The sequence below is a fragment of the Chiloscyllium plagiosum genome, unplaced genomic scaffold, assembly GCF_037043375.1.
Source record: "Chiloscyllium plagiosum isolate Xiang-an unplaced genomic scaffold, Cpla_swu_hap1 HiC_scaffold_40, whole genome shotgun sequence".
Taxonomy (NCBI): Eukaryota; Metazoa; Chordata; class Chondrichthyes; order Orectolobiformes; family Hemiscylliidae; genus Chiloscyllium; species Chiloscyllium plagiosum.
The window spans coordinates 10,266,551-10,280,360 of NW_028270178.1; the positions used below are offsets into that span (position 1 = coordinate 10,266,551).

A 13,810-nucleotide genomic window follows, 5' to 3' on the forward strand; every position below is an offset into this window, starting at 1 on the left:
ACATTAACACAAACCTGTATGTATACATTAACACAATCATTTATGTACACACGAACATAATCCTCTATATACACACTAACACAATCCTGTATAGACAAACTAACACAATTCTGTATGTACACATTAACACAGTCCTGTATGTAAACACGAGCACAATCCTGTATGTACACACTAACACAATCCTGTTTGTAAACACTAACACAGTCCTGAATAAACACACTTACACAATCTTGCATGTACACATTAACACAAACCTGTATGTATACATAAACACAATCATTTATGTACAGACTGACACAATCATGTATGTACACACTAACACAATCCTACATGTACACATTAACACCGTCCTGTATGTACACACTAACACAATCCCGTATGTATACACAAACACAATCTTGTATGTACACATTAGTATGTTCCTGTATGCACACATCAACACAAACCTGTATGTACTCACTAACAAAGTCCTGTATGTACACACTAACACAATCCTGTATGTACACACAAACACTAACATGTATGTACTCACAAACACACTCCTGCATGTACACACTAACACAATCCTGTAGAAACACATTAACACAATCCTGTATAAACACATTAACACAAACCTGTATGTATACATAAACACAGTCATTTATGTACAGATTGACACAATCATGTATGTACACACTAACACAATTCTACATGTACACATTTTCACAATCCTGTATGCACACACTAACACAATCCCGTATGTATACACAAACACAATCTTGTATGTACACATTAGTATGATCCTGTATGTACACATCAACACAAACCTGTATGTACTCACTAACAAAGTCCTGTATGTACACACTAACACAATCCTGTATGTACACACAAACACTAACATGTATGTACTCACTAACACACTCCTGCATGTACACACTAACACAATCCTGTATAAACACATTAACACAAACCTGTGTGTATACATAAACACAATCATTTATGTATAGACTGACACAATCATGTATGTACACACTAACACAATCCTACATGTACAAATTAACACCGTCCTGTATGTACACACTAACACAATCCTGTATGTATACATGAACACAATCCTGTATGTACACATTAGTACGATCCTGTATGTACACATCAACACAAACCTGTATGTACACACTAACACAGTCCTGTCTGTACACACTAACACAATCCTGTATGTATACATGAACACTAGCCTGTATGTACACATTAGTATGATCCTGTATGTACACATCAACACAAACCTGTATGTACACATCAACACAGTCCTGTGTGTACACACTAACACAATCCTGTATGTACACACAAACACTAACCTGTATGTACTCACTAACACAAACCTGCAAGTACACACTAACACAATCCTGTATAAACACATTAACACAATCCTGTATAAACACACTAACACAATCCTGTATCTACATACTAACACAATCCTGTATCTACACATTAACACAGTCCTGTCTGTACACACTAAAACAATCCTGTATGTACACATTAACACAATCCTGTACAAAACCATTAACACTATCCTGTATGTACACACTACCACAGTCCTGTATGTTCACACTAACACAATCCATATTTACATACTAACACAATCCTGTATAAACACTCTAACACAATGCTGTATGTACACATTAACGCAATCCTTTTATGTACATGCTAACAAAATCCTGTATGTACACCCTAACACAATCCTCTATGTACACACTAACACCATCCTGTATGTACACACTAACACAATCCTGTATGTACACACAAACACTAACTTGTATGTACTCACGAACACAATCCTGTATAAACACATTAACACAAACCTGTATGTATACATAAACACAATCATTTATGTACAGACTGACACAATCATGTATGTACACACTAACCCTATCCTGTATGAACACAATAACACTATGCTGTATGTACACACTAACACTAACCTGTATGTACACATGAACACAGTCCAGTCTGTACACACTAAAACAATCCTGTATGTACACACTAACACAATCCTGTATGTACTCACTAACACAATCCTCTATATATACACTAACACAATCCTGTATAGACAAACTAACACAATCCTGTATATACACATTAACACAGTCCTGTATGTAAACACGAACACAATCCTGTATGTACACACTAACACAATTCTGTTTGTAAATACTAACACAATCCTGTATAAACACACTTACACAATCTTGCATGTAAACATTAACACAAACCTGTATGTATACATAAACATAATCATTTATGTACAGACTGACACAATCATGTATGTACACACTAACACAATCCTACATGTACACATTAACACCGTCCTGTATGTACACACTAACACAATCCCGTATGTATACACAAACACAATCTTGTATGTACGCATTAGTATGATCCTGTATGTACACATCAACACAAACCTGTATGTACACACTAACACAATCCTGTATGTACACACAAACACTAACATGTATGTACTCACTAACACACTCCTGCATGTACACACTAACACAATCCTGTATAAACACATTAACACAAACCTGTACGTATACATAAACACAATCATTTATGTACAGACTGACACAATCATGTATGTACACACTAACACAATCCTACATGTACACATTAACACCGTCCTGTATGTAAACACTAACACAATCCTGTATGTATACATGAACACAATCCTGTATGTACACATTAGTACGATCCTGTATGTACACATCAACACAAACCAGTATGTACACACTAACACAGTCCTGTATGTACACACTAACACAATCCTGTATGTACACATTAACACAATCCTGTATGTAAACACGTACACAATACTGTATGTACACACTAACACAATCCTGTATGAACACATTAACACAATCCTGTATGAACACACTAACACAATCCCGTATGTATACACGAACACAATCTTGTATGTACACATTAGTATGATCCTGTATGTACACATCAACACAAACCTGTATGTACACACTAACACAATCCTGTATGTACACACAAACACTAACATGTATGTACTCACTAACACACTCCTGCATGTACACACTGACACAATCCTGTATAAACACATTAACACAAACCTGTATGTATACATAAACACAATCCTTTATGTACAGACTGACACAATCATGTATGTACACACTAACACAATCCTACATGTACACATTAACACAGTCCTGTATGTACACACTAACACATTCCTGTATGTACACACAAACACTAACCTGTATGTACTCACTAACACACTCCTGCATGTACACACTAACACAATCCTGTATAAACACATTAACACAAACCTGTATGTACACATAAATACAATCATTTATGCACAGACTGACACAATCATGTATGTACTCACTAACACAATCCTCTATATACACACTAACACAATCCTTTATAGACAAACTAACACAATCCTGTATGTACACATTAACATAGTCCTGTATGTAAACACGAACACAATCCTGTATGTACACACTAACACAATCCTGTTTGTAAACACTAACACAGTCCTGTATAAACACACTTACACAATCTTGCATGTACACATTAACACCAACCTGTATGTATACATAAACACAATCATTTATGTACAGACTGACACAATCATGTATGTACACACTAACACAATCCTACATGTACACATTAACACCGTCCTGTATGTACACACTAACACAATCCTGTATGTATACACAAACACATTCCTGTATGTATACATTAGTACGGTCCTGTATGTACACATCAAAACAAACCTGTATGTACACACTAACACAATCCTGTATGTACACACAAACACTAACCTGTATGTACTCACTAACACAATCCTGCACGTACACACTAACACAATCCTGTATAAAAACATTAACACAATCCTGTATAACCACACTAACACAATCCTGTATCTACAAACTAACACAATCCTGTATTTACACATTAACACAGTCCTGTATAAACACACTTAAACAATCTTGCATGTACACATTAACACAAACCTGTATGTATACATTAACACAATCATTTATGTACACACGAACATAATCCTCTATATACACACTAACACAATCCTGTATAGACAAACTAACACAATTCTGTATGTACACATTAACACAGTCCTGTATGTAAACACGAGCACAATCCTGTATGTACACACTAACACAATCCTGTTTGTAAACACTAACACAGTCCTGTATAAACACACTTACAAAATCTTGCATGTACACATTAACACAAACCTGTATGTATACATAAACACAATCATTTATGTACAGACTGACACAATCATGTATGTACACACTAACACAATCCTACATGTACACATTAACACCGTCCTGTATGTACACACTAACACAATCCCGTATGTATACACAAACACAATCTTGTATGTACACATTAGTATGATCCTGTATGCACACATCAACACAAACCTGTATGTACTCACTAACAAAGTCCTGTATGTACACACTAACACAATCCTGTATGTACACACAAACACTAATATGTATGTACTCACAAACACACTCCTGCATGTACACACTAACACAATCCTGTAGAAACACATTAACACAATCCTGTATAAACACATTAACACAAACCTGTATGTATACATAAACACAGTCATTTATGTACAGACTGACACAATCATGTATGTACACACTAACACAATTCTACATGTACACATTTTCACAATCCTGTATGCACACACTAACACAATCCCGTATGTATACACAAACACAATCTTGTATGTACACATTAGTATGATCCTGTATGTACACATCAACACAAACCTGTATGTACTCACTAACAAAGTCCTGTATGTACACACTAACACAATCCTGTATGTACACACAAACACTAACATGTATGTACTCACTAACACACTCCTGCATGTACACACTAACACAATCCTGTATAAACACATTAACACCAACCTGTATGTATACATAAACACAATCATTTATGTACAGACTGACACAATCATGTATGTACACACTAACACAATCCTACATGTACACATTAACACCGTCCTGTATGTACACACTAACACAATCCTGTATGTATACATGAACACAATCCTGTATGTACACATTAGTACGATCCTGTATGTGCACATCAACACAAACCTGTATGTACACACTAACACAGTCCTGTCTGTACACACTAACACAATCCAGTATGTATACATGAACACAATCCTGTATGTACACATTAGTATGATCCTGTATGTACACATCAACACAAACCTGTATGTACACATCAACACAGTCCTGTATGTACACACTAACACAATCCTGTATGTACACACAAACACTAACCTGTATGTACTCACTAACACAAACCTGCACGTACACACTAACACAATCCTGTATAAACACATTAACACAATCCTGTATAAACACACTAACACAATCCTGTATCTACATACTAACACAATCCTGTATCTACACATTAACACAGTCCTGTCTGTACACACTAAAACAATCCTGTATGTACACATTAACACAATCCTGTACAAAACCATTAACACTATCCTGTATGTACACACTACCACAGTCCTGTATGTTCACACTAACACAATCCATATTTACATACTAACACAATCCTGTATAAACACTCTAACACAATGCTGTATGTACACATTAACGCAATCCTTTTATGTACATGCTAACAAAATCCTGTACATACACCCTAACACAATCCTCTTTGTACACACTAACACCATCCTGTATGTACACACTAACACAATCCTGTATGTACACACAAACACTAACTTGTATGTACTCACGAACACAATCCTGTATAAACACATTAACACAAACCTGTATGTATACATAAACACAATCATTTATGTACAGACTGACACAATCATGTATGTACACACTAACCCTATCCTGTATGTACACACTAACACTATGCTGTATGTACACACTAACACTAACCAGTATGTACACATGAACACAGTCCAGTCTGTACACACTAAAACAATCCTGTATGTACACATTAACACAATCCTGTATGTACTCACTAACACAATCCTCTATATATACACTAACACAATCCTGTATAGACAAACTAACACAATCCTGTATATACACATTAACACAGTCCTGTATGTAAACACGAACACAATCCTGTATGTACACACTAACACAATTCTGTTTGTAAACACTAACACAATCCTGTATAAACACACTTACACAATCTTGCATGTACACATTAACACAAACCTGTATGTATACATAAACATAATCATTTATGTACAGACTGACACAATCATGTATGTACACACTAACACAATCCTACATGTACACATTAACACCGTCCTGTATGTACACACTAACACAATCCCGTATGTATACACAAACACAATCTTGTATGTACGCATTAGTATGATCCTGTATGTACACATCAACACAAACCTGTATGTACACACTAACAAAGTCCTGTATGTACACACTAACACAATCCTGTATGTACACACAAACACTAACATGTATGTACTCACTAACACACTCCTGCATGTACACACTAACACAATCCTGTATAAACACATTAACACAAACCTGTACGTATACATAAACACAATCATTTATGTACAGACTGACACAATCATGTATGTACACACTAACACAATCCTACATGTACACATTAACACCGTCCTGTATGTACACACTAACACAATCCTGTATGTATACATGAACACAATCCTGTATGTACACATTAGTACGATCCTGTATGTACACATCAACACAAACCAGTATGTACACACTAACACAGTCCTGTATGTACACACTAACACAGTCCTGTTTGTACTCACTAACACAAACCTGCACGTACACACTAACACATCCTGTATAAACACATTAACACAATCCTGTATAAACACACTAACACAATCCTGTATCTACAAACTAACACAATCCTGTATGTACACATTAACACAGTCCTGTCTGTACACATTAAAACAATCCTGTATGTACACATTAACACAATCCTGTACAAAAACATTAACACTATCCTGTATGTACACACTAACACAGTCCTGTATGTTCACACTAACACAATCCTTATTTACACACTAACACAATCCTGTATAAACACTCTAACACAATGCTGTATGTACACATTAACGCAATCCTTTTATGTACACACTAACTCCATCCTGTATGTACACACTAACACAATCCTGTATGTACACACTAACACAATCCTGTATGTACACATTAACACTAACCTGTATATACACACTAACACTAACCCGTGCGTACACATTAACACAATCCTGTAAGTACACACTAACACAGTCCTGTATGTTCACACTAACACAATCCATATTTACACACTAACACAATCCTGTATAAACACTCTAACACAATGCTGTATGTACACATTAACGCAATCCTTTTATGTACATGCTAACAAAATCCTGTATGTACACCCTAACACCATCCTGTATGTACACACTAACACCATCCTGTATGTACACACTAACACAATCCTGTATGTACACACAAACACTAACTTGTATGTACTCACTAACACACTCCTGCATGTACACACAAACACAATCCTGTATAAACACATTAACACAAACCTGTATGTATACATAAACACAATCATTTATGTACAGACTGACACAATCATGTATGTACACACTAACACAATCCTACATGTACACATTAACACAATCCTGTATGTATACACGAACACAATCCTGTATGTACACATTAGTACAATCCTGTATGTACACATCAACACAAACCTGTATGTACACACTAACACAGTCCTGTATGTACACACGAACACAATCCTCTATGTACACACAAACACTAGCCTGTATGTACTCACTAACACAATCCTGCACGTACACACTAACACAATCCTGTATAAACACACTAACACAATCCTGTATCTACAAACTAACACAATCCTGTATGTACACATTAACACAGTCCTGTATAAACACACTTAAACAAACTTGCATGTACACATTAACACAAACCTGTATGTATACATTAACACAATCATTTATGTACACACTGACACAATCATCTATGTTTACACTAACACAGTCCTGCATGTACACATCAACACAGTCCTGTATGTACACACTAACACAGTCCCGTATGTATACACAAACACAATCCTGTATGTACCCATTAATACAATCCTGTATATACCCATTAACACAAACCTGTATGTATACACCACCACAATCCTGTATGTACACATTAACACAGTCCTGTATGTACACACTAAAATAATCTTGTATGTACACATTAACACAGTCCTCTATGTACCCATTAACACAAACCTGTATATACACACTAACACAATCCTGCACGTACACTCTAACATAATCCTGTATGTACACATTAACACAATCCTGTATGTACACACTAACACAATCCTGCATGTACACACTAACACTATCCTGTATGTACACTCTAACAAAATCCTGCATATACACACTAACTCTATCCTGTTTTTACACACTAACACTATGCAGTATGTACACACTAACACCAACCTGTATGTACACATTAACACAGTCCAGTCTGTACACACTAAAACAATCCTGTATGTACACATTAACACAATCCTGTATGTACTCACTAACACAATCCTCTATATACACACTAACACAATCTTGTATAGACAAACTAACACAATCCTGTATATACACATTAACACAGTCCTGTATGTAAACACGAACACAATCCTGTATGTACACACTAACACAATTCTGTTTGTAAACACTAACACAATCCTGTATAAACACACTTACACAATCTTGCATGTACACATTAACACAACCCTGTATGTATACATAAACATAATCATTTATGTACAGACTGACACAATCATGTATGTACACACTAACACAATCCTACATGTACACATTAACACCATCCTGTATGTACACACTAACACAATCCCATATGTATACACAAACACAATCTTGTATGTACGCATTAGTATGATCCTGTATGTACACATCAACACAAACCTGTATGTACACACTAACAAAGTCCTGTATGTACACACTAACACAATCCTGTATGTACACACAAACACTAACATGTATGTACTCACTAACACACTCCTGCATGTACACACTAACACAATCCTGTATAAACACATTAACACAAACCTGTATGTATACATAAACACAATCATTTATGTACAGACTGACACAATCATGTATGTACACACTAACACAATCCTACATGTACACATTAACACCGTCCTGTATGTACACACTAACACAATCCTGTATGTATACATGAACACAATCCTATATGTACACATTAGTACGATCCTGTATGTACACATCAACACAAACCTGTATGTACACACTAACACAGTCCTGTATGTACACACTAACACAATCCTGTATGTACTCACTAACACAAACCTGCACGTACACACTAACACAATCCTGTATAAACACATTAACATAATCCTGTATAAACACACTAACACAATCCTGTATCTACAAACTAACACAATCCTGTATGTACACATTAACACAGTCCTGTCTGTACACACTAAAACAATCCTGTATGTACACATTAACACAATCCTGTACAAAAACATTAACACTATCCTGTATGTACACACTAACACAGTCCTCTATGTTCACACTAACACAATCCATACTTACACACTAACACAATCCTGTATAAACACTCTAACACAATGCTGTATGTACACATTAACGCAATCCTTTTATGTACATGCTAACAAAATCCTGTATGTACACCCTAACACAATCCTCTATGTACGCACTATCTCCATCCTGTATGTACACACTAACACAATCCTGTATGTACACATTAACACTAACCTGTATATACACACTAAAACTAACCCGTACGTACACATTAACACAATCCTGTAAGTACACACTAACACAGTCCTGTATGTTCACACTAACACAATCCTTATTTACACACTAGAACAATCCTGTATAAAGACTCTAACACAATGCTGTATGTACACATTAACGCAATCCTTTTATGTACATGCTAACAAAATCCTGTATGTACACCCTAACACAATCCTCTATGTACACACTAACACCATCCTGTATGTACACACTAACACAATCCTGTATGTACACACAAACACTAACTTGTATGTACTCACTAACACACTCCTGCATGTACACACAAACACAATCCTGTATAAACACAATAACACAAACCTGTATGTATACATAAACACAATCATTTATGTACAGACTGACACAATCATGTATGTACACACTAACACAATCCTACATGTACACATTAACACAATCCTGTATGTATACACGAACACAATCCTGTATGTACACATTAGTACAATTCTGTATGTACACATCAACACAAACCTGTATGTACACACTAACACAGTCCTGTATGTACACACGAACACAATCCTCTATGTACACACAAACACTAGCCTGTATGTACTCACTAACACAATCCTGCACGTACACACTAACACAATCCTGTATAAACACACTAATACAATCCTGTATCTACAAACTAACACAATCCTGTATGTACACATTAACACAGTCCTGTATAAACACACTTAAACAATCTTGCATGTACACATTAACACAAACCTGTATGTATACATTAACACAATCATTTATGTACACACTGACACAATCATCTATGTTTACACTAACACAGTCCTGCATGTACACATCAACACAGTCCTGTATGTACACACTAACACAGTCCCGTATGTATACACAAGCACAATCCTGTATGTACCCATTAATACAATCCTGCATATACCCATTAACACAAACCTGTATGTACACACCACAACAATCCTGTATGTACACATTAACACAGTCCTGTATGTACACACTAAAACAATCTTGTATGTACACATTAACACAGTCCTGTATGTACCCATTAACACAAACCTGTATATACACACTACCAAAATCCTGTATGTACACACTAACACTATCCTGTACATACACTCTAACATAATCCTGTATGTACACATTAACACAATCCTGTATGTACACACAAACACAATCCTGCATGTACACACTAACTCTATCCTGTATGTACACACTAACACTATCCTGTATGTACACTCTAACATAATCCTGCATGTACACACTAACTCTATCCAGTATGTACACACTAACACTATCTTGTATGTACACTCTAACAAAATCCTGCATGTACACACTAACTCTATCCTGTATGTACACACTAACACAATCATGTATGTACACACTAACACAATCCTACATGTACACATTAACACAGTCCAGTCTGTACACACTAAAACAATCCTGTATGTACACATTAACACAATCCTGTATGTACTCACTAACATAATCCTCTATATACACACTAACACAATCTTGTATAGACAAACTAACACAATCCTGTATATACACATTAATAGAGTCCTGTATGTAAACAGGAACACAATTCTGTTTGTAAACACTAACACAGTCCTGTATAAACACACTTACACAATCTTGCATGTACACATTAACACAAACCTGTATGTATACAGAAACACAATCGTTTATGTACAGACTGACACAATCATGTATGTACACACTAACACAATCCTACATGTACACATTAACACCGACCTGTATGTACACACTAACACAATCCCGTATGTATACACAAACACAATCTTGTATGTACACATTAGTATGATCCTGTATGCACACATCAACACAAACCTGCATGTACACACTAACAAAGTCCTGTATGTACACACTAACACAATCCTGTATGTACACACAAACACTAACATGTATGTACTCACTAACACACTCCTGCATGTACACACTAACACAATCCTGTATAAACACATTAACACAAACCTGTATGTATACATAAACACAATCATTTATGTACAGACTGACACAATCATGTATGCAAACAATAACACAATCCTACATGTACTCATTAACACCGTCCTGTATGTACACACTAACACAATCCTGTATGTATACATGAACACAATCCTGTATGTACACATTAGTACGATCCTGTATGCACACATCAACACAAACCTGTATGTACACACAAACACAGTCCTGTATGTACACACTAACACAATCCTGTATGTACACACAAACACTAGCCTGTATGTACTCACTAACACAATCCTGTATAAATACATTAACACAATCCTTTATGTACACACAAACACAATCCTGTCTGTACACACTAACACAATCCTGTATGTACACATTAACACATTACTGTATGTACAAACTAACACAGTCCTGTATAAACACATTAACACAATCCTGTATAAACACACTAACACAATCCTACATGTACACATTAACACCGTCCTGTATGTACACACTAACGCAATTCTGTATGTATACATGAACACAGTCCTGTATGTACACATCAACACAAACCTGTATGTACACACTAACAGTGTCCTGTATGTAGACACTAACACAATCCTGTATGTATACATGAACACAATCCTGTATGTAAACATTAGTACGCTCCTGTATGTACACATCAACACAAACCTGTATGTACACACTAACAGAGTCCTGTATGTACACACTAACACAATCCTGTATGTACACACAAACACTAACCTGTACGTACTCACTAACACAATCCTGCACGTACACACTAACACAATCCTGTATAAACACATTAACACAATCCTGTATAAACACACTTAAGCAATCTTGCAAGTACACATTAACACAAACCTGTATGTATACATAAACACAATCATTTATGTACAGACTGACACAATCATGTATGTACACACTAACACAATCCTACATGTACACATTAACACAGTCCTGTATGTACACACTAACACAATCCTGTATGTATACACGAACACAATCCTGTATGTACACATTAGTATGATCCTGTATGTACACATCAACACTAACCTGTATGTACACACTAACACAGTCCTGTATGTACACACTAACACAATCCTGTATGTACACACAAACAGTAACCTGTATGTACTCACTAACACACTCCTGCATGTACACAATAACACAATCCTGTATAAACACATTAACACAAACCTGTATGTACACATAAACACATACATTTACGCTTAGACTGACACAATCATTTATGTACTCACTAACACAATCCTCTATATACACACTAACACAATCCTGTATAGACAAACTAACACAATCCTGTATAAATACATTAACACAATCCTGTATAAACACACTAACACAATCCTGTATCTACAAACTAACACAATCCTGTATGTACACATTAACACAGTCCTGTATAAACACACTTAAGCAATCTTGCATGTACACATTAACCCAAACCTGTATGTATACATAAAAACAATCATTTATGTACAGACTGACACAATCATGTATGTGCACACTAACACAATCCTGTATGTACACACTAACACTTTCCTGTACGTACACTCTAACATAATCCTGTATGTACACATTAACACAATCCTGTATGTACACACTAACACAATCCTGCATGTACACACTAACTCTATCCTTGATGTACACACTACCACTATCCTGTATGTACACTCTAACATAATCCTGCATGTACATACTAACACTATCCTGTATGTACACTCTAACATAATCCTGCATGTACACACTAACTCTATCCAGTATGTACATACTAACACTATGCTGTATGTACACACTAACACTAACCTGTATGTACACATTAACACAGTCCAGTCTGTACACACTAAAACAATCCTGTATGTACACATTAACACAATCCTGTATGTACTCACTAAAAAT

The 13,810-nt window shown here is 35.7% G+C and overlaps 1 protein-coding gene across 1 annotated transcript in view; it reads left to right on the forward strand.

The window, feature by feature from the left end:
- Positions 1-10,004, forward strand: part of p2rx3b (purinergic receptor P2X, ligand-gated ion channel, 3b) — a 173,495-nt gene extending 163,491 nt beyond the window's left edge. The window contains exon 11 of the mRNA XM_087981622.1: positions 9,990-10,004. Within this exon, the coding sequence (XP_087837748.1) occupies positions 9,990-10,004 (15 nt within the window). The remainder of the gene's footprint in view (positions 1-9,989) is intronic.
- Positions 10,005-13,810: the final 3,806 nt, after the last annotated feature.